Source organism: Bos grunniens, chromosome 28, assembly GCF_055505025.1.
Source record: "Bos grunniens cultivar Pamir isolate PY7600 chromosome 28, Bosgru_T2T1.0, whole genome shotgun sequence".
Classification (NCBI taxonomy): Eukaryota; Metazoa; Chordata; class Mammalia; order Artiodactyla; family Bovidae; genus Bos; species Bos grunniens.
In genome coordinates this window covers 18040344-18068328 of record NC_141192.1, presented here as the reverse complement: position 1 = coordinate 18068328, position 27985 = coordinate 18040344, and the positions used below count along the sequence as shown (strand labels likewise).

Genomic DNA, 27985 nt, shown 5'->3' with positions numbered 1-27985 from the left:
GAGAGAATAATCAGAGTAGTGCCAGTAGGTGGTGTTTATAAAGTTTTTATTTTCAGTTTTCTTAAAAATAACATTTTATTTCCTTTATGCATGTGTGAAGTGTACTTGCTTTCTTAGGCTGAGTTAATAGGCAGATAAAGACAACACGAGGCAGGGTCCCCAAGTAGAAGTGGGGGGAGGGGGCATGTGAAAGGGAGGCGGGGCACAGGGGAGAGGGTGGGTGACCCACCGGACGCTTGAGTGCCCATCAATGCACAGACACGGTCTAACACTTTGTTTTTCGATTTTTTTTAAAGACATCTAAAATTACTGAGAGATACAGTTTCAGCACTTAAATATACAGACGGAAATCCAAGCACTTGAACACAATTCTTAACTCTAAGCTCAGTTATTGCACATAACACAGTTTAAGTAGGCTTCAGGCTATAAGCTCTGCTTGGGACTTCCTTGGATGTCTCGAGTCTCCTTTTGCACCCCCAGTGTCTCTTCCCTTTGACCCCTGCCAGTCCACAGCCTCATGATGATGCTGGGGGTCAGTGGATTAGCCATTCATTCTCCCCAAGGGCTGAGGGGGAGGCTTTGGTGAAATGGAGGGTCCCCAGGTTGATGCCCATGGACCCCCCACCCACTCTGGTGAAGCTGAAAGCACATGGAGCTCATGAGGGGTGAGTGGGTGGCCTGCCCAGATGGGGTGGCATGAGGACGGAAGTGTGGCCATGGCCACGTGTGGTCACAGCCCCAGGGGGTACTGGGGCACAGTCACGCCCCCTCACGCTCTCATCGGCTGTGCTTCCCTCCTCCTCCTTCCTGAGCTCTCACACCTCCTTCCCCATTGCCCTGAATCCTCTCTGAGTGGTCTCTCAAGGCACATTTGTTTGTTCTGACTCCAACCTGTCCCATTTAGACGTGACTGTCTCTCCCAGCGCCCAGGGGAAAGGAGACTGGGGTGGCCAAGGGCAGCTCTAGAGCCAGGCCAGAAATTTCTTTGAAAATCTGGTCACGCTCTTTTCAACACAACTCAAATTCCACTGCCTGCCTAAACCAGGGGAATGGGGACAGGACAGAGAGAGGACACAGAGAAGAGGGATGCAGAAGAGGCCGGGTGGCAGACAGCTTGGTCGAGGGCACACATCCAAGGAGTGAGGAGGGACAGCCCTGCAGTCTTGCTCACAAGGAAACCTGCACCTTGTCTGACAGGAAGTAACCTGAAGGCCTTCAGCCCACTGGGCTCAAGCTGCTTGGTCTAACTTTGGGGGCCTCGGTCCCAGAAAGTGGGGTGAAGCAGCATAGGGGCTTCAGACAGGGCAAGGCTGGACCCCTGAGTCCCACCAGCGTCTAGTTCAGTGTCTTTTGCTTTCTTTCTACAACATATATACAAGGTCATAAAAACGTGCACAGCCGGAAGACCCAGAGACACGGAGAGGATGCGTGCCCCCAGGAGGGGAGGGCCATTGTGAGAGGAGAGGGGCGCCCCTCCTCCACCCCAGGACGCCCCAACATCCTCAACAGCTGCGCCCAGGAGATGGTTCCAGAAGTCTGAGCCAGGGCAGAGGGAGGAAACAGACAGACTCCAATCCTGTGAGAGCACAAAGTTTCAAGTAGCTCTGAGAGGGGCTGCGCTCAGAGAGCAGAGGGCTGACTGGACCGGTGTTTCCCTGAACCGAGCAGGGGAGCAGAGGGCGGGCTGGGAGGCTGGGAAGCGGGGCGGGAGACGGGCAAGGGGGATCTGGGGCAGCGCGGGACACCTTAACAGCCGGAACTGTGCTGGAGAATGAGAAGCGGTTCATGGGGCTAACTGGAGTTTCGTTATTTCCCCTCAAGGGAGGACCTAGAAGATATGAATCCCAGGGTGGAAGTAAAGAAGCCAGGGAGCCAGGCTGGGAGGCTTGCCCAGGGAACTTCACCACATGGACCCCACACCTGCCACCACCCAGCACACAGGGTGCTCCTCCTCACACGCCAGGCCCCCTTGGCTCACACACACACACACACACACACACACACACACACACACTCACACATACACACAGCACTTGCCATACACCATAGGGCATCAGAGGCCCAAACCCAGGAAAGAAATTCTTTACCAAAGTGTTAGGAAATTTGCTTCAACAGGGAGAACTGGACAGAGTAGGAAAAAAAAACAAAACAAACCAAGGGGTACCTGCTCATCCACCCCAGCTGCCACCTGGTAAGCAGATTTGGGGAAGCACTGAGACAGCGCCTCAGATTCTGGCTACCCCAGACCCGTCCCCTCTGACTTTTCGCAGCCCTAAACACCCCAGCGCTTGAGAGGCCCTCCACTACAGCGGCCCTAGGATCCCTCATAGGGGAGGAGGGAAAAGCCCAGGAGCTGAGAGGACTGGGGCTGGAAACAGCCCAGGGGTGCCTCTCTCGGAGGAGGGACGGGAAATGTCGTGGTCTCTGAGGGCAGAAGGCTGCAGCTGTCCCCTCCGTCACAGGACCTCAGGGACAATGCCTTTATGGGTCTGGATGGGAGGGGAGCATTTATTAAGGGGTCAGGGAGGAGGTGGCACACACACTGGCGAGACCCAGGCTCTTTATCTGCTGCCTGATCTTTAGGCTCCTGGAGTGGGGGCCCCAACCAGGGAGACGGGGAAGGTGTGCACCCCCACCCCGACAGGAGCAGAGGGAGCTCAGCTGCACAACTGCCACCCATTGCCTCCACAGAGCAGCACAGACCAGGCCCCACCGAGAGCTGCAGGGAAGGCCCGAGCTGTTCTGACATCAGGGCGACCCCGCCTCTCCTCCTAAGAGCTCTAAGAGATCTGCAAAAGCAGCTCCCGCTGGCGCCCCCCCCACCCCCAGCCCCCGCTCGCGTGGCCCCCTCACCATCCCAGCAGCCTGGCGAGTCCTTCTCCTCCCCCACCTCTCAGCCTCTGCCCCCAGCTTCTCAGCCACCACGGCTCGCCCTGGCCTGGGTTAGGAGGAGAGTCCAGCAGAGGGAAAGGGCTCCCTAAGGTGGGTGCCCGACTCACCTCATCTGAGTCTGAGGAGGGGGAATGTCAGAGCCAAACTGGCCAGCAGACAGCTCCCTGCCCTCCCTCCCCTTTGGGACCCATCCCACCAGGCCAGGGCCTGACTCCAGAAGGGACAGGGCCGGGGGGCGGGGGGGTGGGGCGCGGGGAGCAGGGAAGGGCACAGGCAGGAGGAGGGGGCTGGTCGAGGCAAGGACAGAAAGGCAGGACCAGGAACCCCAGGGTGACAGGGCGGCTTGGATGGGGCTGGGGGGCTGGCAAGGGGGCACAGAAGCCATTCGGAATCAATTTTCACTTTGCAGGGTGTGCGTATGTGTGAATGTGCGTATTTCAGAAGTAACAAATGGAAGAAAACAGCTACAAGAGGCCTTCGGGGCCTTTGGGTGACCCTCTGCCACTAGCAGTGTGGACCAAGGACACATTCGTCAGTGCATGCCACACACACACACACACTCTTGCATACGCAGTCATACATCCTGGCCGTGCATCCACACACGTGCCATGCGCACTCACACGTCTGGTCCTCCCCATTGGAGCCAGGGTCCTTTAGGCTGTATTTTCTGGATCCATTTGTAATCTGCCTGCTTCTGTCCAGGTCTCTGCTGCCGTGTCTCCCCGGCCGTCAGCACCCTGGCCTGCCCCAGTTCCCCGTGGGCCGTCTACCAGATGTAGCCTCCATCGTCCGCCTCGCCCGCCTCGCCCTCCTCCTCCTCTGTCTCCTCGCCTGCTTCCTCCGTCTCCTTCTCCTCCTCGTCCTCCCAGCCGACACCGCTCCCGAAGTCCCCTGAGAAGCCCACGATGTCGTCTGTGAGGGGAACCAGCCAAGGGGCAGGTTAGGACCCTGCCGGCAGGGAAGCCCAGCCCAGCAAGCGGGGCCCCCGGCTGCCGGCCCCTGGCTTACCACAGTCAGGGCTCCCGTGTGTGCGGGTGCCGGTCAGCTCCAGGCCCAGCTGGTCCACACACCAGCAGTCTCCGCTGCTCTGGTCACACTGCATCTTCCGGTAGTAACCATCCTCGTCACAGCTTGGGATGAAGATCCCTGCGTGGGGCAGGCCCCATAGGGTCAGAGCAGGGGCCTCAGGGTGTGGGCTCCTTTGAGAGGTGGCTCCCGGAACCTCGGACTCACAAGCACGTGGGCCCCACCCCACCAGAGCCCAGCCAGACCAGCTACCAACCACTTAACAAGCTCGGACACCCAGGGCAGGATGCCAGCGTTTCTTCCAGTTCAACTGACCAGAAACAAACAAACAAAAAAGCCTTCCTTTCTAAGCCACCTGCTCAGCCCCTGCTATGGGTCCCATCTGCCTCCATGGCCCCCCAGTCCTGTAGGATGGCCAATCTGACCTCATTGTGCCGGACGCCCTGGATCCTGGGCTGCGCCTAGGCCTGCTAATGCCCAGCTTTTTCCTCCCAGTCCTCTGATTCTGACCTGCCCTCGGGGGCCCCCACTTTCCTTCAGATTGCTCCTTAGTTCACTCAGTGAGACCCCCACCCCGGGGCCCCGGGGATAGACAGACTGCCCACTCTGTGGGGTGACCTGCGTAAAAGGACAGCTGCTCAGTGCACACGCTCCAGGAGCACAGACCAGAGAGGACTGCTCCCAGGAGGCAGAGACTGGCTTCCTGACAGAAGTGGCGCTACACCCAGCCCGAGGGCCACTGGGCTCTCAGTCGGTACGGCCTTGTGGGAGGTTCTAGGGGGCTCCATGTACACTGGTGTCACTGCTCAGTTAAATGCCAGGCTGCACTCAGGAACTGGGAGGCCCCATGGGACCTGCCTCGTGGACATCTGTCCGCTCACCCACCAGGCTCAGCCAAGAGCATGAGCTTTCTGTTTCCCAAGAACGTTTCCCTGCCCTCGGCTTTGCTCCTGGCTGGCTCACTCTCATCCCCTCAGCTCTCCTCTTGGACACCAGCACCCCAGGGAGGCCTTTGCTGACTTCTGTCCGCTGTGCTCTCCCTCGGCACCACACACACAGGAGCTCTTTCTGGTGTGTCAATTTGTGGGTTGTGTTTCCCCAAGTAGCCTGTGTGCTTTCTGAGTCCAGGGACCATGTCTGTCTTGCCCATCAGTTCTGATCTGCGAGGGTTCACTGCTGTCTCTCCAGAGTTGGCACTCAAGTATTTGCTGAGAACATGAGCATCTGCTGTGGGGGGGGGGGTCCTCCCTTCAGCTTTGCACACCCTGCAGTCCACAGGGTTGCAAAGAGTTGGACACGACTGAGCGACTGAACTGAACTGACTGACTGAACTGAATTGAAAGGAGGGTTCAAGGAACTTTCTGTATTTCTACCTACAGTCCCAGCAGGAATGGGCACAAAATTAGTGCTTAAAACACACTGAGGGGCTGGTTGGGAGACCTTGCCTCACCACGAGGATAAACAGGAGAGGAATTTCCCTCTCCTGTCTTCCTAAGCCAGGGCCTCCTCTGAACTCAGCATTTTCCATGACACCCACAGGCTAGAGCCTCTGGGCCTCAGAGGTACCCTGGGGCACCTGCCTCCTCACCTGGCTTCTTCTTGGCAGCCTCCTGGATCTGGATGCGCTCCAGCTCTGCCAGGCAGGGAGGCTCTGTGGGGAGAGAAGCAGCCTCTGATGGGGGCCAGCCCGTGGTGCTGACGGGACTCACTGAGCCCCCCTACCCAAGGCTTAGAAACCAGGCAGGGGGCTTTGCAAAATTAAAATACCCGGGCTCTGACACACTGCCGATTGCGGGATGCACTGATCCCTCTAAGGTCCCCTGAAACGACAGAGGGGCTCTGCCAGGTGAGAACACCCAGGTTCCAGTTGAGAGAGGCTATTCCAAGGCTGTGGGATGGGTTGAGGCTCCCCAGGGCGTTGGGGAGGGTACTGGGGACTCATGGGATAAATAAACAGGATTCAGAAGAGGAGGTGGGGGTGAATGCACAGATTCCCCAGGGTGAGAGGCCTCCAGGGCAACATAAGGCTGGAGGGAACATTCAATGGAGGCCTGAAAATAACTGGCAGCCAAATCTAACTTGTCTGTGACCTTGAGAAGTCCCCTAGCCCTTCCCAGCATGAGGCCCGACTGGCTGTAAAATGAGATCAGCTCCCAGCTAGACGGCTGCTGTACAGAACAGAGAGCATGAGCTCCAAAGTCCTGGGAAGTAATAAGTGCTGCTGGAGCCATGCGGAGAGAGTGGAAGCCTGGACAGTTAGGGACAATGAGACTGATCAAAACATGAGACACTGGCAGGGGGAGCTGTGATTTACATGGTGCTCTGCACCCAGATTTTTCTCACTTCATCTTCACAACAGTCTCTGAGGTATTGTTATCTCCCCATTCAGTCGCCCAGGGTCCCAAACCAGCTAACTGTGGAGCCCTAGCGGAAGCCTCAGCCTCAGGCCACAGATGCTGTAACCCTCCCACCACACGACCACAGTGGGGACCAGGCCAAACACCAGAGGCAGAGCAGGGGCTGCCCCACCTCTGGCTGGTCAGCTGACCCCTTGGAACCTCAATTTCCCCATCGATGATGGTTACCCCTTGACCTAGGTGGTCTCTAGGTGTGTGTCCCGCTTTGGTTCAGGATATAAAAAGCTGGCAAATGACACCACATCTCTAATGATCACATGCACACCCATATTTGGGGCGTATACTATGAGATGGGTTGAAAAGTGGAATCACTGAGAAGCCAATGAAGCTTCAGCTTCAGGACCCCTTAGTCTCTTCCAAGCCCTCTGAAGGGCCCTAGAAATTTTACATTTGTAGTTTTTAATACTCTTCCTCAAAGTAGGCCTCCAAAAGTGCACAAGCTTCAGGACCCATAATATCCACTCAGGGCCTGCTGAGGAAGGGGGTCCACGTGCTGGTTCCCCTGGGCTCCAAGAGATGAGGTGCTAAAGAGTGCAGGAAGCTGGGGAGCTGGCAAGGTTCTGGGTGGTGGGAGGTGGCCAAGAGGTAGCCACCTGACTCCCAGAGGGAGCCTGGAGTAGGAGGCAGAGCCCGCATGGCAGGCAGGGGCCTGGGGAGGGGCCCACTCACTCTCCCTCCAGAAGCAGAAGCACCACTCAGCGGTGGAGACCCGGCCGTCCTTGTAGGTGTCACAGGAGTTGAAGAAGGGGCGGATGCAGACTTCGTACTTGTCCAGGTTGATGGCAGCCAGCTCTGTCTGGTCCAGGAAGAGGTCAGCACTGGTGTCCAGCTTGGAGAACATCCAGCCGATGGAGTCCTTGCAGCTGGCCCCCAGGCTCTTGTCCAGCCCTGAGGAGAAAGCCACAGTTCAGACCTGCTTGAGGTAATCACTCCATCCGTCTGTCTGTCCATCCCTCCAACTCTCTGTCAGCCCCAGCTCTCTGTTCAGGGTCAGGACAGCTCAGAATCAATCCGACCACTGGGGTGAGAAACTCAAGAACAGCTGAAGGCCCACCCCTCAGCCTCTTCACAGGACCACCCAAACCAGTCAAAATCCTGTTTAGAAAGACCTTCAGGGAAAGTAATTCCTTACCTTCCCTTGGCTGCTCATTTCAGGGTTTAGTTTCTTTCCACCCATTTTAAGGAGTTCTTCCTTTTAGCTAACTCAAACCCCTCCAGTCCAGTTGAAGCCTACCTCCCCTTGTTCTGAAGTTTAGGCTCTTTGAGGCGCTCAGTGTCTGGCAGGAGGGGGAAAAATGTGGGTGCCCCCCAGTGGAGCCAACTGGCCCCAGTGCACACCCATCTCCCCACTTTCCCGCCCTCCTCCCCGGCACAGCAAGCAGCTCCCATACCGCTGGCCGGGCTGGCTCCGCTGCTGGCTGAGCCGTTCTGCTTGGAGTTCTCATGAAGGAGCTGGAACCAGTCCCGCAGCCGATCCCCCAAGTCGGCCAGGTCCTGACCAGTGCACGTCTCTGCAGTTGGCAGAACAGGGAGAAAGGAGTAGAGGGTGAAGGTGGGGTGAAGCAGCAAGCATGGTCTCGGCTGGGGGTGGTGCCCTACAGGCCTGGAGGCCGGGCAGTGGCGAGGAGCGCCAGGGGAAAAGGGAGCTAGTACCAGAGGCTCTGTCTCCTCCTCTCCCATCTTCCCCTCCTCCTCACTCCCTAGGACCAAAAGCTCCCTGTGATGAGGCCAAGCCCTCCTGCTCCATGCAAACCAGACCCTCCAGCTCCACAGGTCCCTCAGGCCTGTTCCTGGTTTTGGTCACTTCTCCCTTCCCATTGCAAACCTCCCTTGCCCTTTCAGAGCTCTGAAGGAGGACCCCAGGAGCCCTGGCAGTGAGCTGCCCCCCACCCCAAACCTGCTGTGGCCCAGCGCTCGTTACCTGGTTTGCTGTCGGAGGTAGAGGTGGCGGCCTGCTCTGTGGGGCAGGGGCAGGGGCCCTCGCATCTCACTGTCAGCTGCTTGCTGCTCAGGCACGCCTGCTGCTCCAGCTTACACTGCAGGACAAGAAAGTCTGCTGGGTGTCGGGGGCACTGCTGGGGGCACCCTCCAGCCTACCATGGCAGCCACATTTGCCTTCCCCCTTGGAGATGGGAGGGCCAGACCTGCAAATAGCGCAGAAAGGCCCTCCCACTCCCTCTGCAGGCCACAGGTGCACACTGGTCAGAGGAAGCAGGCCCAGGAAAGCGGGAAATGAAATGCTCCCAGGATGCCCACTCTGCACCAGCCTGCCCTCTCGGCACATTTGTCCTTCCCAGGGTACCTGCATGCCCTCACCTCATGCACCCACCCCCTCCTTGCCCTCTTGGCCTCTCCTCCCCCTCCCCACAGTCCCTTGGCCCCTGGGTAACCAGCTATGGGCCCCTCCCTCGCGGCCTTCCCACAGTCACTTCCATGGGCTCTCTTGATAACAAACAGCTACTACCTACTGATGCTGCTGCTAATTCCCTGGCCTTTAGAGCTTCTGAGAGGTTAATTTATTCCTTGCTTTTAAAGCATTTTTCTGTGGTGGTGTCTGGTTTCTCCCCATGGGATGACCGCTCATGAAACTCAGGTCCTGGTAGCATCTTATTACATGATCTCACCTGGTCCCCCTCAGCTCCATGAGGGAGAAATTGTGTTTCTTGTGCTCAGCAGAACACAGACATTCAGAGAGGCCCAGTGACTCAGCTAAGGCCACAGGGCTGAGCTGGAATCCAGACCTTCTAATGACCTCCACCTCCTCCCTGGGCAGAGCAGGGACCCTCACACCAGAGCCTCCTGCCCACACCTCGTTTTGCCCTCAGGTGGTGTGACTTGGTGCTCTCCTCCCCACCCCCACTGGCTCTGCCTGCCTCCTCTGTAACCCTCTGCCTCCTCCAGGCAGCTTCTGCCCTCTGGCTTATTCTTTCTCTCCTTCCTCTTCTCCCCGGTGACCTCATCCCCTCCCCAACTTCAATCATCACCCACAGCAGATGACTCTTAAATGTGCCTCACACCCCAATTGGGTTCCTAAGCCTAGAACCCAACTCCAGCTAACAGTCCATGCCCCCCAAACACCAAACAAGTCCTCACTGCTAGTAGGAGCATTCACAATTAGCACCTGCATTTCTATGGTACTTAAAGTTTATGCTTTCACAAATATTGTCTCATTTAACCCTTACAAAAACCCTACAAAGTTGGTCTTCATTCCCCCGACCACCATTCCCTCCCACACTGTCATCTCACGAAGGATTACTTCCTCTTGTCCCAGAATGCCTGGTGCTTGCTGGTGAACCATCCTGTCCATATGGATACCCAACCACGGAAAGATGTCAACCCCCAACACCTGGATGACAGAACTCCTTTCTTCTGTTGCCCTCTATGTTTTCCTGAAGCCCTTCCCTCACCTGCTCTGACTTGTAGTTACCGGCCTCCTCCAGGCCCCACCCCTCACCTGCCCAAGGTCGGGCGCAGGATCTGTCTCAGGCTCCTGGGCTTGGTGTCCGCACTGTGGCTGGCCACATTGATGTGCTGACAAGCGCGCCTGGCCCCGCATCATTACTGGGAGCCTCGCAGAAGGCCTGGCTGAGTTGTTCTCTCTGCTCCCTGTGGCCCCAAGTGCACCCTCCCTCCACCACACCTGGGACCATGGCTGCTCACCACTGAGCTGTAAGTGTGGCCATCAGAGCCGCAGACAGAGGCAAGGTGAGCCATGTGACAGGGCTTACAAACGGTGTCTTTGTTTCCATGGAGTTTCACAGCGGGCTGCTTGATCCTACAGGAGGAGTGGGATAGGAGGGCACAGGAATGGAAGCAAACATGAGACAGACAGAGGAAGGGAGGGTGCAGGAGACTGGTTCCAACAAGAAGCTGCTCTTGGTGATCTACAGCATTTGCAGCTGCCTCCCTGCCCCCGCCCCACCTCCCATCACCCCCAGTCAGACCCTCCTCTCGCTCACAAAAGTGGGACCAATCAGGCAGAGTATAGACACTCCCTGCTTCCCCTTTCCAGCAGGGCCCTCAGGTTCAACTCCAGGTTCAACTGTAAGATGTAAATGGGAGTTGTACTGGCATAAGGCGTCAGGTCAAATCAGAGGTTGCAAACCGATGGCCCGAGGGCCACTTGTGGTCTGTAGACCCGAATTTTATTGCACCACCAAGGATTTTTGTTTTCACTTGGGTTATTTACCCACATTTGCAAAATGGAAGAGTTCACATAAAGAATCCTGGATTTCTGGCCTAGGTAAAATGGAAGATATGGGAGTCCTGGTCCCGCATTTCCATAAGGCCTGGGCCTACCAGACTGGCTCATCACCAATGCAAGCTCTCTCTTCACGCATTTACATTACCTGCCAGGCCCCTAAAGGCATCTAAGATTGCAATCCCAAGTCCCTGGTCACTGATTAGATGATTAAGCAGAGAGGGGAGGAAGATGAGACCTTCTCCAAGGGTCTTCGAGTCAGGTAGGGTCTTGCTTGCCCTTGGACTGGAGCTAAAGCCTCAAATGCTCCTCACTGCTTCCCTCCTCTGCGAGGTCCACTTGACTAGGGCCAACAGCCAAGTGAGTGAGCTTGGAAGTGGATCCTCAAGCCTGAGTCCAGCCTTCAGATGAGGGAGCCTCAGCGCACACCTTGACTGGAACCCTCTGACAGTCCCTGAGCCAGAACCACCCAATAAAACCACGTCTCGCTCCTGACCCTCGGAAACTGTATGATAACGCACATTTGTCCCTTCAAGCCACTAAGTTTGGGGGTAGTTTGATCTGCAGCAAAAGATAATTGTTACCTAGGAGAGGATCAGTTCAGCCCTTGCTCTTTAAGCAAACCCCCTCCAGCCCTTCCACCTCCCCAAGGCCCTCACCTATGCTCCAGCTTCTTGCGGCTGATGCACATGGCCCGCTGGTAGCCCTGGGCGATGCACACTTTATGACGGCTGCACTTCACCTTCTGGCAGGGGTCCTTGGTGGTATCCAGGGCTGCAGAGGATGTAGAGTTAGAACACAGGTCATCTGGGATTCAGTGTCAGAGAGCCCAGGAGCCCACAGCCCCACTTCTGAGCTGGGAAGCCCCCCCCTCACTAGCAGCCCTTGATAACCACAGCTCCTCAACTTGGAAGTCTCATCTCGATCTGGGCCTGGCTCCCCAAGGAGCCTCCAAGGCCACAATCAGGACTTGCCCTCTGGTCACAAGTCCTCATATCAGTCACCTTCCCCTGTAAGAGGGGCATGTTACCTTCATCTCCTTGCTGATTGTCCTCCCAGCTCTTGATGTAGTCATCCTAGGGAAGGACAGAGTGGGTGAGGGGGTAGAAAAGGGCTAAGATTTACAACCTAGAGCCAAAGTTCAACTCCAGGGCCAACAGAGCAAGGGCCCGGGCCACTGCTTCCTCATGCCAACTGCCACCATTCTGGTGGCTTCCCAGGTGACCCTGTCTACCCAGGCCCTGCCAGCTGCCTGCCCCAGACCTTTAGCCCCTAAACCCATGTCCAGAATCCCTTCTGGCCTTATCCCTAAGTTCCTTATTTCCGACCCCCCCATCCCACACTGAATGCTGCAGGGAAGGAGAAATTGGGGTGAGGGTGCAAGGGAGAAGAGTGGGGTGTAGACCTACAGATACATATGCAGGGGGCCCCAGGCAGAACTCACCTCTACCTCCTAGGGATCAGGCAGTAGCAGCAGGCCACGGGAAATGGAGCAGGAGGAGAGAGGGAGAGACAGTGATTTTAGTGTGCGGCCTATCCTCAGACCACAAGGTCTCAGGGCTCCCCAGGCCTTCATCATGTGACTGTGGGTGCTGGGCAATAATCTTTGACTGCTACGGTCCTCTGATCTCTATGACTTCCAATTGGAGGATGGTATTCCTATGTCTTTACAATAGAGAGCTTAAGGCCTGGGCATACTCAGGGCTGGCCTTAGGAGCAGTAGAGGTGAGGATCAGGGCTTTGAGAACGAGGTCCCATCCTTCCACTCCAGGCCCTGAAGATGGTCCCAAAGGCCCAGCCCTGGTCCCACCACCAGGACGGATGTCTGAGGGGCCGTACTGCCTGGGAAGGGATTCTTATGCCTCTGCCCTGGCTGTTTCAGAAACGCCTTCTCTCCTTCTGCCAGGGTCCTTTCCTGGGCAGTCGCCTCAACTGACACCTGCCCACCATGCAAGTGAGGCAGAACGGGCCTCTCCTCTGGGCTGCCTGGGGACTGTTTTTCAGTCAACATCTACCTTTCCTGAAGAACTCAAATGGTGTACTGAGAGAAAGGGGGGTCTTGGCCCCTCCTGATGGCTTTCTCAGTTCCACCATCCAGCTGCAAATCCTGACTCAGAAAATCCTGAAAAGCCCCTCTGAGGTCATCTGTCCCAGCCCCCGCTGTGTGCAGGAGAAGCCAGGAAGCCCAGAGACAAGAGAGGACCTCATCCAGGTCCCACCATCTCAAAGCCCAGGTCTCCTGGTGCCCAGCATAGAACGCTGTGCTGGATACAACACACCATTAGGGACCCAAGGCAACAGTGTGTGCTGGGTGTTCACAGGTAAAAAGGATGCTTCAATAAAGTTCACCCAATGCTAGATATCTTTTATCTGAAAATGAAGTAATAACCCACATACGTGTCCAAGCAGCCAAGTGTCCCCAGCCCTTGGATCCAGGAGCAGCAGGAGGAAGGCCACAGGAGGGGCTTCCAGGGAACCTGGCCTGGGCGGCCCCCTGGGCACTGGACAGGCCAGCCCACGCTCCTGGCTCAGGCAGCCAACTGATTCCACAGGGCGGCTGGAGTCCTCTTGTGCCCTGCCCTGGGCAAGCTTCTACAGAGACTGCAGGGCAGCCCTCAGGGAACTACAGCATAATTCCCTGTTTGTCAGAACCAAAGGAAGCCAGCCCAGACCCAGCCCTTCTTCTCCAGGAACTCATCAGGGTGAGGGGTCCCTCCCGCGGTATCTACTCCACCATGGATGGGAAATGAGGCTGAGCATGGCCAAGTGGTTGAGGCTAGAGTTACAAGTTGGGGCAAAGGCAGAGGCTGGCCTCCACTGAACTGGGGTCTTCTCACCAACCCGGTATTCTTTGGGAGGGGAGTGGGCATGAGGTTATGAAGAGGACAGGGGAAGTAGCTGGTGTGCACCCGCTCTCAACCAACGAGGTATGTGTACCACAGAACCCACCCACACCTGAACTGGACCAGGGAGGGGTGTCAGCCGAGGGCCTCGATGCCCGCTCACTCCCCCTTCACTCTGGCCCTACCCTGCTGCTTTAACCTCTAACCAGGCTGTGAGCAGAAGCCTTTGGGACTCAGAACCGAGTAGGTTCTCAAAGGTCAATACCAAGAATTTCTGATTAGAAATCCAGGGGGAAGTGGGCTGGTGGAAGACAGAGTTCTAAGAAAGGGACTTTCCCTGTCCAGTTGCTGTGTGAGAGCCCTGGTGGGGAGACATCCCCACCCACCCCAACCTGAGCAAAGGTAGGACTCCCTCCTCTCATTCAGGATACAAGGTTTGAGCCCCTTTCGTATACAAGTGTTGTTCTGGGTTCTAGCTGAGCTCCTTGTCTCCACTGCTGTGGATGAGGTAGGGGGAGGCCTAAGTGGTTCTAGATCCCAGGGCCCTTACTCCCAGGAAAATGGGAGAAGCTAGTCAGAAAAGAGTGATGAGGAGAGGGCCCTGGAGTCACACAGAAGCCCACGTTTCCCCACCAGCACACCCTGGGCAAGCACCTTGGCCTGTTGGAGCTTAGCATCTATCTCCTGGGACCACTCGGAGATAAAAGGAGATAGGGTCTGAAAAGTGCCTGGTGTTCACAGAATACTCAACAAATAAAAGCTGTTATAACAGAAGAGACCAGAGAATTCAGATGGAAGAATAGTGCAGGGGCAGGAAACGAGCAGGGAGAGGCTACACGAGGGGCCCCTGCAAGTGCAGAAGAAAGCGGCCACCACTGGGAGAGCAAAGACACAGGAGTGTGAGCAGGGTCACCCCAAGGGGCCTCAGTGAGAGGGGCGATGAGGAAGTCCAGTGGGTGACATGGGAATGGCTGCTCTGAGGCAGAGACCAGGGGCACACTTAGGAGCTGCTAAGGTCAGGTGTGGGCTGGTCCATCTGTAAGGTGCAAAGGAGGCATCTGTTGGCAAGTGTGAACAATGCCTTTCAAAGCAGTGGTGTCTGTTTACGGCACCCAAGTGGGCTCACTAGCAATTATGAGAAACGGTCTGATAAGGGCACCGGAGACTTCTCAGCAAACAGGCCTGTTTCCATCCCGGCTCTGCTGCCGATCAACCCTGTCCTCTCCTGAGAAATGGGGATTTGGAAGCGCCCACCTCCAGTACTCTGGGGCCAGGGCCAGGGTAGAGGGCAGATAGGTCATAGGCTGAGACCCAAAGCTCTAGGCAAAGGGAAAGCCCAACTATTTTATCTGGTAGTAGAACCAGCCATGACCACCGCCGCACCCAGTGGTGCTCAGCACAGGGCAGGCACATGGGGAAAGGCTGGGATATATAAGCGGCTTATATGTCATGGTGTTTTTAAATTAAGTCCTCTCCATGTATTTTTATGTCTGTCTTCCTTTTATTCTCAGATTCCTGTGAATAGGGCAGAATGGATAGGATCAGCTACACACACACACAAAAAAAAAGCGAGAAAATGGAGGCTCAGAGAGGCAGGGCAATAGGCCAAGGGTCCCAAGACAGATGAAGAGCTGGGCCAGGACTTCCCATCTGGGCCTGACCCTATGACCCTAACCCTATACAGGAAAGTTTTGCTCTTAGGGGGACAAGGGGAATGGGTAGCAAGGACTTTGGACCCTCGGTTTGCTCTAAACTTGGTTCTCTGTGCGTCCTCAGTAAGTCACTTGCCCTCTTGGGGTGTCTCTCAGCAACAGCTGAACATCGGAACAACCTGAGGAACTTTTTCAGCCCTCCATTGCTGGCGCCACCCAAGCCCACAGGGCACGCAGCCCTGGGCTCCCCTGGTGCTCAGCAGGCAGCTGAGTGAGCCCATGGCAACAGCCCTCAGGTGTCAGGTCCTTCCAGCTCTGTCTCTTGGTCTAATGCTCTCATTTGCTCTCACAGCGGGCCTCAGGGAGGAAAAAGAGCAGTCATTCACTTCCTTCTGAGGACACCTCACACAAAGCAGATACTCAGGCCAACTCACTAACCCCTGGTCTCCTGACTCTCAACCTCCAGCTTGAAGCCTTTTCCTTTGGAAAGTGAAGAAAGTGTTAGTTGCTCAGTCCTGTCTGACTCTTTGCAACCCCATGGACTGTAGCCCGTCAGGCTCTTCTGTCCATGGGATTTTCCAGGCAAGAATACTGGAGTGGGTTGCCATTTCCTTCTCCAGGGAACCTTCCTGACCCGGGGATTGAACCCAGGTCTCCCGCATTGCAGGCAGACTCTTTACTGTCTGAGCAACCAGGGAAGTCCAAAGGGATGCTGTGGCTGAAGTGCAGATTAATTTATTCTCTCAAATCTCATGACACCAAGCCCACTCCACCCGCTGCTCTCTCTCCAGCCTGCCCTCCCCTCCCCACACCCACTGGTGCCACCCTAGCAGCCCTGGCCTCAAGTACTTCAGGGTCTCCTCTGGGCTGTCCTTGGCCCCACCCAACTCCCACACCCCTGGGCACAGGGATCTTTCTAGGACATAATTCTGATCATATTTCTCCTATCTTAAAACCCTTCACTGAATATGCAACTTTCTCTCATTTTGAAAAAAACTGTTTAAAAGATGATTAGGTTAAAAAGGATGAAAATCAAAATATTAACAGTGACTTCCCCTGGGGAGAGGAATAGAGAATTTCGGCATCTTTCTGCCTTTTTTCATAAGTTTCCAAAATTTCTACAATGAACGTGTATTAGTTTTGTAATGAAGGTGAAAAAAATAACCACAATAAATATCATATTTAAATACCCTCACAGGTTCCCAGTCACCAACAGAAGAAAGTCCATCTTCTCTCAGTCTGTTCCTGTCCCCATGTCCTTCCAACAGATGTTTCAGTCTGGCCAGGCCTCAGCAGAGCCTTCTTCCCGCTCTGGAATGTGTTTGCATCCAGCCCCCGGAACTTCAATTCATATTTCAAAACTCAGCTTTCAAACTTTATCCTCCCTAACTTTGCCCCATATCTAGTTTTCCTTCAGGCCGACTGTACCTAGCAGAAGTTTACTATTACTCTGGCTACATGAAGCAATGCCATAGCTTCTGACCTCTTTAGATGGCCAGTTTCTTGAGGGCAGAGACCATATGAAGTTCACCTAAAAATACCCAAGAACAGCTAATAGTTTCTCACAAATTACCATGTGGGAGGCATTGTACTAAACATTTCACACTCATTGGCTCATTTTGCTCTCCATAAAAATTTAAGGGAAAATTACTACTATTATCCTATTTCTCAGGTAGTAAAATTGAGGCTTGGAGAGGTTAAGTGACTTATGCAGGATCACACATCAAATTGCACAGCAGAAAAGTATTAGAACTCCAAGAACTGGGATTCCAGACTTTGTGCCCCTAATCAGGACTCTCACTGTTCCTTAACTGTTAGAAGAAAAAAAAAAAAAAGTCTCAGAATCGAACCCAGGAGGCCTAACCCCAGCCCATGAGTGACTTCTCCCTCCACACCAGCTCTGTTCCAACCCCTAGGCTGGAAGTCTTGTAGCAGAATGGAGGGATTGAGAGTGGTGGAGGAAGACACCTGGGGGCCCCCCTTCTTCAGGCATTTTCCAGAATCCCTTCACACACCCCTGGTTGGGCTGGTTTGGAGCTAACCCATCTCCTGCTTTGATCTCGGCAGCTCAGCCCAGTTGCCATGGAGACGGGGCCCACTGTGCCAAGCTTGGGGAGAAACAGTGGTGAGTGCGCAGGCCTAGCTGGGCTTAGGGGGGCACATGCTGGGTGTTTCCAAGCGCTGTTTACTTCCTGTCATTTTAATTAGCACCCGAATCACCCGCTCACTTCACAGCTTGAATTAACCCAATCTCTCCCAACCTCTCCATCTGGTGGGGAGGACGAGATGCGGCAGTGAATCAAGCAGAAGAGCAGCGCCCCAGGGCTGAAAACCACCTGGGCGAATCTCCACCTGCCTCTTTGCAGCACAGCGTGATGGGGAGACAGACACCGCCTACCCCCGCCCTGGCATAGAATGTGGGTATCCACTTGGCCTGGCCTCTGACTGCCAACAAGATGTGGGCTGGAGAGCCTTGCTGGAGGGCCTTTGGTCTACAAAGTGAGGATGACTTTCTTGTCTTCCTCCCTGAGGTGTGGAGGGACTCAGTGTGGCTGTGAGAGCACTTTGCAAACTGTAAAGCCATACACTTTCAAAACCTACAAAATAGGAGCACTTAAGCTGGGTTCTTCGGCACATACGAGGAGTCTGGGGGACAAGGTAGATGAGAGGTACTTCCCGGTCTCATAGTCACAAGGAGCCTCAAATGCAGACTTCTGATGTTGTCTCCAGCTGAGGCTCTAAGATGCGCTGACAGGACGGAAAGAGGTGCATCATGAGACTTTAAAGAAACCACAACTTCTGTAACCCTATTATGGCATTTCTTAATTTTTTAATAGATCAAGAACCTCTAAAAATGGAAGTGCGCCAGGCCTCTCTCAACCTCTGAAAAGCCTTGTAGCTGGCATTATTTCTGCCTCATTCCTCAGGTGAGGGAACCTCTGACAGAACCCAATCCCCTGAGAACGCCCAGGAGTGGGGAACTTGTGGCTGGGGGCTCCTGCTGTGCCTCCCTGCAAACCAGCAGGGAGCACAGAGGGAGGGGCCCAGAAAGGAACGAGCAGGGGTGAAGTGGGGGCCGTCTGGCTCCTCCTCAGCTGAGGCTGACACCCCCATCACATGCCCAGGCAGAAGGCATCTTGAGGAGGCAGCGCCCTCCACACGGAGGAGACTGAGAAGGGAGGGGGGCAGTCATTAAATATTTGCCCCTCTCTCAGAGGGAGTGGTGGAGGCTGTGTGAGGCCTGGACAAACAGACGGAGACAGGCATCTGGCAGACTCCCTGCCTCCCACCTCTCCCCTCGGAGGAATTTCCTTGGAGGACAAAAATGTGCTTATTGCTCCCTGCATGCCAGGATCTCTACCTGGCCTCAGGTATGCCTGTACCAGCCCCCACCCACCCCCAGACTCCATGGGGCCTGAGCTCTCCACTGCTCCAGGGGCATCTCAGACCCCAGTCCTTGGGTTTCCAGTTCAGGCAGTGGTCCCAGGGGTCCACAGAAGACAGAGAATAGGAGAGAGAAACAGGGGAGAGCAGACCTGGAGCTCTGTTCTGAGCTGCCTCAGGACCTCTGTTTCCTTTCTAGAACATGAGTGGGGGGCAGGATTGCAATCCAGGATTCTCTGAGGAGGCCCAGACACTGGAGCTGAGGAAGCACAGGAATGGGGTCGTGAAAGAGCATGTGACATTGTGTCTGGTCCTTTTCTTTACCTGCAAGTGCCCAGTGCTTAATGCTGCCAAGCTCCATGATTCTGCTGCCCAAACCTCCTAAACTGAAGAGCGGAAAAGGAGCCTGAACAAGTTTAGACTCTTCCATGTCCTCTAACCTGTGCAAAGGAGCCAGGGATCAGGGAAGGAGTCAGCAGCTTGCATCCAAGCAGGGGTAAGACACCGGCTGGGCCTGGCTTGTCCTTCCTGCTGTGTGCAGCTTTGACCTGTTCTCAGATGTCGGGGAAGAGACTTGGAAGGGCAGGATGCCCTGTCTCAGGGAACCTGGTTGCCACCTGAGGTAGCCCTGTGCTCACCCACACACAGGTCTGATGGAGGGTGACCTGCTCTCTGGGCCCACTGAGGTGGGGGGAAATTCTGAGTCCCCTATGTACCCCCTCACCAAGGAGAAAGGAGGCTGCCTGCACCCAGGTCCAGGCTGGTAAATATGGGGAAAACAGGGAGGCCTGAGGGCAATCTTCCTTCCTGGCATCTTTCATTCCCTTATCGTACAAATGAATCACTGGAGTCAGTGCTGGGGTTCTAGCTTTGACTATCCCAACCATTCAGGGCCCAGAAAGGGGAAGAGAGCACCCCAAAGAGTCAGCATGGCTCAGCCCAAAGCCCCACCTGAACCCATGACGCTGCTACCTGGAGGGAAGAGGGAGGGGCTCAGAGGACAGATTAGTTGAGATCCTTCCTGGTTCTCACATTCCATGGTGCATACATTTATATGGAGCACCGACTATGTGCACAGCCACATGCAATGCTCTGAGGATGGGGTGTAAGGTCACAAAGCAGTCTATCTCTAAACCCTGCCCTCAAGGACTTGCCTTGGGAGGACCGTGATACATACCAGCAGGAGGACTCTTTGTAAGCCCACAGTGTAAAGGATGCAGGGAGGCAGTACCAACATGTGCCAAGTGAGTTTATGGCCAATAAATGTGGCAGGAATCCCGAGGAAGGGGCTATATCAACAACTGAACACTGGCTGAGCCCTCAGGGGATCAGAGGCTGGGACATTTCAAGATATCACCCTGGCTTGAAGCTGGGCCTGGGTCTGCCCACCAAGCACAGACACATTTTCCCCATCTACAGCACTAAAAAGACTCACGTGATACCTGCACGGGAACCTTACACAGTGGCGACATGGCCATCCCCAGACTGGTGTTTGCCCTGGGATGCCATTAGGCTTCATTTCTCAGGTTCCTTTGTCTCTGGTTAGTACACACTCAATGCTGATCTGGTCATAAATGCTACCTAAAGAGCAAATAAGAAAATCCTTTTCCTAAACCCAAAGTCTTGCTGCTCAGCTTGTGGCAAGGGTGGGGGTGGGGGGGTGAGAGATTCATGCAGGTGAAGGGGCGGTAGGTGGGCTCTAGTGCCATCTTCCGGAGTCACAGGATGACAAGGGCTGCCCATTAAACCCAGAGGAAAATCAAGGGCTGGCAAAGGGAAGTGGCTCTGCCAGGGAGGAAGACAAGCCAAGAGCCCTCCTGGGGCCCCTGGGGCTCAGGGTAGGCTAGAGTTCTCCCACTCCTCCAGAGAGCCCGCTGACCTTCTGGAGAATGGAGGGGTGGTGTGGGCTGGCCATCCTCTTCAGATTGCCTGGAAGTCAAGAGGAGATTAAGACAGCCTCTCCAGCCTCTCCAGGCAGAGTGCTCTTCTCGCCCTCTCCTGGAGCCCTGCTGGGTGTTCAAGAGCCCCTCACCATGCTACATTGCTCTGGGTGACGCCAGCTCCTCCAGGGTGGGAGAGGATTTGAAACTAGGCTGGAGGAGGTGGAGGCCAGAGTGGGGCCCAGCCTGAAACCCCAAAGATGGAATCCATCCTGACCCAGTTTGGGGTTCTTCTCACACACCCACACTTATCCACAAACACCTGTGCAGCTCAATCCCACACTTGCCCTGGTTCAGCTGTGTGAGGTGGAGAGAGGGGAGCCTCTTTGTGGCTGAAACTTGCTACTGGCCTACTTGGTGCTCATATAAACATATGAGAATATATGAGAATTCTCATATATGAGAATCACTAAGTAGCTAGCAGGTGGTATTTCTCTGGGCCAGACCCTAGGTTCATGGTGAAGTCCTGGGCTCCAGGGAGGTGCTAAGATCTGCAGTGAGTGAGTGAATTAGTGCACATACACCGGTGTTGTTCTCATGGAGATGGAGGTTGGTGTGAACCAGCCCCAGAAACACTGATCCATCTGGTGGTTTTTCTATGGGGCTGAAGTTTCTTTCTCTATTGCCTGAAATGGATGCCCTCCAGCCCTCAGACAAGATGTCTTCATGCTCAGTCTCCCAGACTGAAACTGAAGTTCAGAGAGGTTATGTGATGTACCTGGTATTGTGTGGCCAGGCAGCGGAAGAGTCAGAACCTGACCCCAGGCCTCACGCCTCTCCTGGGTGGAGAGCTGCCTCTGGAGGGTCACTAGGCCAGGCTGGTGGCAGGCTGCTGAAGACACTGAGCACCCTAGCCCTCCTTCCAAGGAGGCGGTGCTCCTGGCCAGGCATCCTTGAGCCCATAGGACACGAGTCAGGGTAGGCTCTTCTCTTCCATCTCCACTAAGTGTTAGGCGCAAAGTTCTTAAAAAGCAAAGTTGAGTTAGAGGAGCTGGGTTCAAACCCCAGCTCTGCCGCTTGCTAGCGATTTGATAGTGGATACGTTACTCAGCTTCTCAGTGCCTCCTTTTCTTGAGCCGGAAAATGGCTGGACGACAGAGTAATGGTAAGTATCTCACAGGGTGCTGGCGGGGGCAGAGAGAACAGGGACAAAGTGCTGACTGCAGGGACTGGCAGAGGTAAACACCCCCTACAGCCAGCGATGTGTGCCTCCCGGGTGCCCGGCGCTGTGCTGGATACTCATAAATATCATTAAAATGTAACCGAAGTGGAGTACAAAGCAGAGGAGCCAAGAAGATAAAGAGGAGTCAGCACTGTCCAGCCAGCTCCTGGAGCCTGCCTGGAAGAATGCTGCGTAATGGCCTGTCTCCTCTCAAGTGTCCATCTCTATCTATGAGGCCCTGGATGGTTTGTTCCAAAGACTGCAGTAAAATCCACCCACTTCTGCAGGGAGTTAAATCGAGAGATGGGAGCACCGGGGAGCAGGGCTCCGAAAAGCCCAGGCCTGCACAGATTGGGGCGCAGCCAGATCCCAGCTCCTCTGACTTGAAATTCCCTCCTCCCTGGAAACAGGACACGAGGCATTAAAAGCGATCTATCCAGACACATGTGAGAGCCCCAAGCCCACTGGAGAGGAGGATTACTCTGTCAGTAAACCCTTCACAACACCCCCTACCACCCCCAACCCCCCATCAATAATCCTACTGCTCAGAGGAAGAATGCTAAGCTGAATTCCCGGCTGACCAGCTCAGACCAATTCCACACTGGAACCATGGCCACGCTTTCCTTCTCTTCTTGGTTTTCCTGACCGCTTCGACGTGATTCCCTCAATCTCCCTGCCCTCAATTCGGTCCAACCATTTAATGAGACACTGCCCCCACCCACACTCGACTCCTTGATCCTCTTCCCCAAGGATATTCCACTCCCCCTGCTTGTGTGCTTCCCTTGCACCAAGGCAGAGTGGGGGCCCTGCACCATTTTGTGACTGATAGTCAACAAGATTGCTCAACCTGGCAATGCCTTAGAGGTTCAAGAGAAACTCCTACCTCTCTTTTGAGGAGCCAAGGAGTATAGTTTCAAGAAAGCCTGCCTGATGAAAGGTACATAAAGCCCAATGCTACTGTGCCCAACTAGAAGGCCTTCAGTCCTTAGGGTGGGAAGTGGGGCCTCTACTAACAGAGGAGGGATGACAATGGTCTGCAGTCCTGGCATGGCCCCTGTGTATGGTCTGTGCACTGCACAACTCACTCCAGGGGCATCATTCACATGATGGCACCCCTAGAGTTATGCAGCACAGCGGCTCTGAGCTAGCAGCCTCCCGCATTTATGCAGAGGCTGCCAAAGAATCCCTTCAGCCAGGCCCTCCTGCCAAGCCTTCCTTGTCCTCCTTCTCTCCCTGACCCCATTCTCCTATAGCCAGGGCTACCTTAAATGGGGTTTTAGAGGAAATCTACCCTATAAAGTGCCTGAGACCCTCCAAACCATTACATGCCTTGAAGCTTTCCATGAATCCTATGGAGGCAGATCTTGCAGAATTTCACTCTGGTGCCTTTCTTCTGATAAGCATGGGAGGAAGTGGGAAGTGACTGGCACCAGTACAGGGAGACAGGTGGGCAGCCCTGTGCCAGGGGGTCATGGAGTCAGTCATTTATCCTCACCCACAGAGTTGGCTATTGGAAGTCAGAGGAAGAAGGAAGGTGGGGAGGAATCTTTTATTTTTAAACTTGTACTGCTCTGATTAAGCATTTCTTTTCTCTCTGACCTTCACCAGTTCCATTTTGGAAAAGCAAACTGCCAGAGAGTCAGAGGGAGGCCTGGACCAGTGACACATGGATTCAGGACGGGCCAGCCTGCTGCCACCCTCTTACTGCTGTGGCGGGGCTGCTTCCCAGGCAGCGGCAGGAGACTGCAGCTAATCTGAGCTGGGCCTGCAGGGGACTCGGAAGAGGCCTTGCTGGAGTGCCAGGCTCGTCGCTGGACCAGCCATGGGTGGGGAAAACCGCAGGCTGGGGCCCAGGCCACTCAGCCCTGAGGACCAGGCAGCCGGCGAGTCCTTCTGATGAATTACAACCCACCAGTTTGACTTTGGAGATAAACAGTCGTTTGTTTCACAGGAACAAAAAGATGCGTATCTGCCTGCTCCCATCCTTCGGCTGGTTATCACATGAAGCATGTGTGTTCTAAACGCATTGCCAAGGAACTTTTGGATGCATACAATATACGATGAGAAAGGTCACGGTGTTATACTACGTGGGTCTGCTGTGGGAATCTGGGGAACTGAACTGGAGAAGCAAGAACGGGGCCGTAGAAGAGGCTTCCTGGGGTTAGGGCGCTGGAGAGCACCGGGTGGTGGACTTTGCGTTCCTCTTCTCTGGAGCATCCGGGCCCATCCTCCACCTCACACCCCGCCCCCCCCCCCCCCCCCTGCTCTGGGTCCCAGCCACGCCCTCTGCGCGCCCCTCCTCACTCCTACTTCCCCTTCTGGGAACGAGGCAGCCTTCAGTTTCCCCTCTGATCTACAGGTGCCTGTAAACAAAGTGCTGCAGTGTTGCCTGCTCTTCCGCAGCCACCTCCACACCCCCTACACGGCAAAGTTCCGCACAAGGTTAAGCTGGGTTCCAGCGGGCGTATGCAAAGGGTCCCCCGACCCAGCTACTGAGCTGTCTACTCTTTTCAAGTGTACTGGGCTAGGGAGTCTTCCCTCCAGGTTGGAGGTTCAACTTCTGGGTCGTTCTACCCCATGAAAGATTGGCCCTGGAAAATTATCCTCCATTAGTGCTCGCGTCCCTCAATGGGAACCCCAGACCTGGCTCTGGCGGCCACCCAGAGGTGGCCTATGGTATTTTCACTGCCGTCACCCGCCCCCCATTACGGACGGACGGACACGCCTTTCACCATCTCGCCTTTAGGAGGATTGCTCAGAGCGCCCCCCTGACCCTAACTCAAAGCGCCAACCGTGGGCCGGTCCTTTCTGTTGCCCCCAGCCCAAAGCCCAAGATGGAAATAGAGGGCAAGCACAGGAAGATGCTGCCTTCCCCGCCGGCCCCACCCAGACCTGCTCCTTCCGCAGTGGCCCGTATGTGGAACCTGCAGCATCCACCCACCTTGGGGACACCTGGGGGTGGCTCGCCAAAAAAAAAGAGTAGGTCAGGGACCCAGCCAAAGCCGGGGCTCCCGTCCCTCCCTCCCTGCCTCCTCCCCCTGCCCTCCACATCTCGCACCCCTCTCCGCATCCAGCCTGCAGAGGAGAGCTGATCGCTAATGCACGCCCCCAGAGCAGCTCCTCACTCGGGGCATGTATGTATGGGACTGGGGGTCGCCAGCTCCGGGGCTGAGGGGAATATGAGGAAGGGGTTCAGGAGCCCGGTGGGTGCGCGCTGTTTACTCTCAGTGCAATTATCCGGTTGGGCTGCGGGAGCCCGTGGCTGCCATGGGCACCGCCACTCCTGGCCCCAGGGTCTCTGCTCCGAAGCTCCCTCCCTAACCCCCCGCGCGGACCCTCGGCCCTGCAGACTCACATCTCGGAAGCGGTTCCAGTGCTTGATCTTGCCGCTGTACTGCGAGATGGACGACAGCCATTGCTCGTCCTCCATGAAATTGCCGGGGGTCTCGCCCTCCTTGAGCCCTTTGGCGTCGCCTTCGGCCAGGGCAGCTGCCGAGAGCAGCAGCAGCGGCAGCGCCAGCCGCCCGCAGCCCCGAGCGCGCATCGTGGTCTGAATTCGACCTGGAGGGTGGGGGAGTCTTGACTTCTGCAGTATTTTAATGTCCTTTTCCCACCCCGCAGCTGGCGAGGCAAACGTCCTCGTCTTCCTCAGCCTTCCTCCTGCGGTCTGACTCCGATGACAGACGGATAGTGGGTCGCTGCTGAAATGTGACCTGGTTAGGAGATGCACTTGTCTGAAAAAAAAAAAAACAACCCAGCGCTGGACGTGGAGAGGAACAGAGAATCAGAGAGGCTGCGCCAGTAGGGGCCGTGTCTGTAACTGTAGCATCAGCATCACGTTTGACATCATCATACCTGGTTTAAAAAAAAAAAAAGGAGGGGGTAGATTTCAAAGGGAAGCGCTTAATCGGAGCGCCAAATGCCAGTCAGCCGCTGCAGAGCCCAGCCCAGCCCAGCCCAGCCCAGCACTTAGGGAGTTGCAAACCAAGGAATCCAAATCCCAAGATGTCCCTGCTGTCTCTCCAAGGGTAGAGATCAAAATCGGTGCTGGGCCTCCTCAGGGAAGATGGGAGTTAGGAAAAGACAAAACTCTCCAGTTACAAAGCCAACCAGGCTCAGGTGTCTAAAAGGGAATTTGGCCAGAGACACTCTTTTCTCTCCCCTTGCCTCCCACCCAGATGGGCCTGCGCCATAGCCCTGACAGCTGGCTTCCTGCGAGTTATGGCTCTACAATAATGGGTGGCTTCGTTAAGACAAAAGCCATATAACAACTGGCTGCCTCAGAACTATTGCTGCCAAGCCCCACATGCGCTTTTCAAGGCAAGGCCTGAGCACTGAATAGCTGGTAAAACAGAGGCAGATGTCCTCCTCCCCAGGCAGCTGTTTAAAGGCTGTCACCCTTTTTGTTAGCTCTTCTGAGGGCAACCCTAAAAGGCAAATGTCTGGCCATTTCATCTGCCTTGAGGCTTCACATCTGAAATAGGCACATTTGCTACGGTTCTGACTTCAAGTTGATTTTAATAAGTCACTGGGGAAGAGGGTGTGGGGAGGCTGGTTTTTTTGAGGTGTTTTTGTTAAAATTGTGATCTTTATCACTGCCTTTAGAAATGTGTTGACTTAAACATTTCTGGGCACAGTCCCAGGATCGGAGCAGAAATGGGGCAAGGTTTATATCACAAATAAATTGAAGAGGAAACAGATAATCTGACAGGACAAAACATATTAAACTTTTGGGACCCAAGCCCTGGATTGTTTTTATTGAAAAAACAAACAAATTTTAAAAAAAGAAAGAAATCAAAGGCAATGAAAAACATGATCTTAATCGATAGGGAGAAAAAATACAGGTTACAAGGTTCATAGTTGCCCTGAGTCTGGCTTGCCTGGGAATTCTGAATGCATCAATGGCTTGGGCTGGGGTCCCTTGGGAAAACAGAAAACAACAGCTCCCATTCCGTGTTTTCTTTTTTCTTTGCAGCTGGACTTAGAGGTGCTGATGCAATGAGGCCCGGGCCATTAATGTTTTCATCTCACAGTAAATAAAGCAGCCTTGCCCTGCCCACTTGTACACAGCCCCAATGTATAATGGAACAGCAATTTGTTGTCATATAGACTGAGGGCGGACCCCCTCTTACTAGCTGGGTTCTTGGGCAAAATATCTATTTTCTATCTATAAATTAATAATGATGCCACTCACCTCAGAAGACTGCTGTGGAACCCATGCAAAATTAAATACTAAGTGCCTGGGCATAGTGAACATTTCTAAAATGCTATTTCTTCTTCCCTCAGGTTGGGAACGGAGAAGGCAATGGCACCCCACTCCAGTACTCTTGCCTGGAAAATCCCATGGATGGAGGAGCCTGTAGGCTGCAGTCCATGGGGTCGCTGAGGGTTGGACTCGACTGAGCAACTTCACTTTCGCTTTTCACTTTCATGCATTGGAGAAGGAAATGGCAACCCACTCCAATGTTCTTGCCTGGAGAATCCCAGGGATGGGGGAGCCTGGTGGGCTGCCGTCTATGAGGTCGCACAGAGTCGGACACAACTGAAGTGACTTAGCAGCAGGCTGGGAAGAGGTAGCTTTGATGTCCCATAGTTCTGAATACATACTAACATTTGCCATCTTTTTCCATTTCAATCCTAGTCTTTTAGCAAAGCTAGTTATGTGCCTCCCAGTCATTAAGGAGGCAGAACCTAGATACCATACACCTCCCATGTCAATGCTATCTTATGAAGTCCCTGATCTTCAGGAATGACTATGGTTGCCCAATAAAGAGTTTGGAAAGGCTTTAACAAGATGCCCATCAATAAGACAATAGCTGTTTCCAGACCCTTGAAGGTCAAAATGTTTCCCATATTTCTGGGTAATGCCTCCAATAGGACTTGCCTTCTGTAGCACCTTCAAGATGGGTCAATATTAGCCATGGGCGGGTCAATATTAGCCATGGGCAAATCAACAACAATCCAGAACTGTTAATTCTACTGTAAAGCTACTTAGAGAAAATTCAAATTTCCAGATAAGAAAAAAGTTGTAGAAAACGGACATTAACTATAAAGAAGAAAAGGTTCTCCTAAATTTTGAGAGACTTACTGGCAGGTCAGCCTTTTCAAACCAAAGGGGTCTCAAAGTTGCTGGGTATATTTGATAAATGGTACTTTTTTTTTTTTTTTTAATATTTAGCAATACAAAATGGAAGAAGGCCTTAGTTTTCAAATAAGAAACTTAAATTTAACCACATCTTTAAAACCATTTAACCTCATTTCTAGAGGACTTCACAGACATAAAAATACAAACAAAGGTGTTCAATCCAGAATTATTTAAAATAGCCAAACCTGGAAACCCAATCAATGTCCATTAGCTAGGGATCAACGAGTTAAATTATAACAACATACAAAAGGCTATTCTGCAGACACTAAAAATAATGTAACTCTGTATCTATTGACAACTAATGTGATCCACTGCATACTACT

At 54.2% G+C, this 27985-nt stretch overlaps 1 protein-coding gene across 2 annotated transcripts; it reads right to left on the bottom strand.

Moving 5' to 3' along the window:
• Positions 1 to 29: 29 nt before the first annotated feature.
• On the bottom strand, positions 30 to 27985 carry SPOCK2 (SPARC (osteonectin), cwcv and kazal like domains proteoglycan 2). 2 transcript variants are annotated; one of them, XM_086382126.1, is made up of 10 exons: positions 24873 to 27985; positions 11567 to 11612; positions 11196 to 11310; positions 9996 to 10110; positions 8257 to 8371; positions 7727 to 7846; positions 7005 to 7223; positions 5507 to 5569; positions 3901 to 4038; positions 30 to 3804 (listed from the first exon to the last, which is right to left on the bottom strand). In XM_086382126.1, the coding sequence occupies exons 1-10, from the start codon at positions 25059 to 25061 to the stop codon at positions 3659 to 3661; spliced, it is 1266 nt and encodes a 421-aa protein (XP_086238252.1). In that variant the 5' UTR covers positions 25062 to 27985; the 3' UTR covers positions 30 to 3658. The 2 variants fall into 2 exon arrangements, with proteins under 2 accessions (XP_086238252.1, XP_086238253.1); XM_086382127.1 differs by lacking the exon at positions 24873 to 27985 and adding an exon at positions 11981 to 14108.

Excerpts from the sequence above, each read along its gene's own strand:
- SPOCK2 (XM_086382126.1), bottom strand. The coding sequence starts at position 25,061 with ATGCGCGCTCGGGGCTGCGGGCGGCTGGCGCTGCCGCTGCTGCTGCTC. Across the intron at positions 10,111-11,195 it reads CGCAAGAAGCTGGAGCATAG|GATCAAGCAGCCCGCTGTGA; the intron begins GTGAGGGCCTTG and ends CTCCTCCTGTAG. Across the intron at positions 8,372-9,995 it reads GCCACACTTACAGCTCAGTG|TGTAAGCTGGAGCAGCAGGC; the intron begins GTGAGCAGCCAT and ends CTTGTCCTGCAG.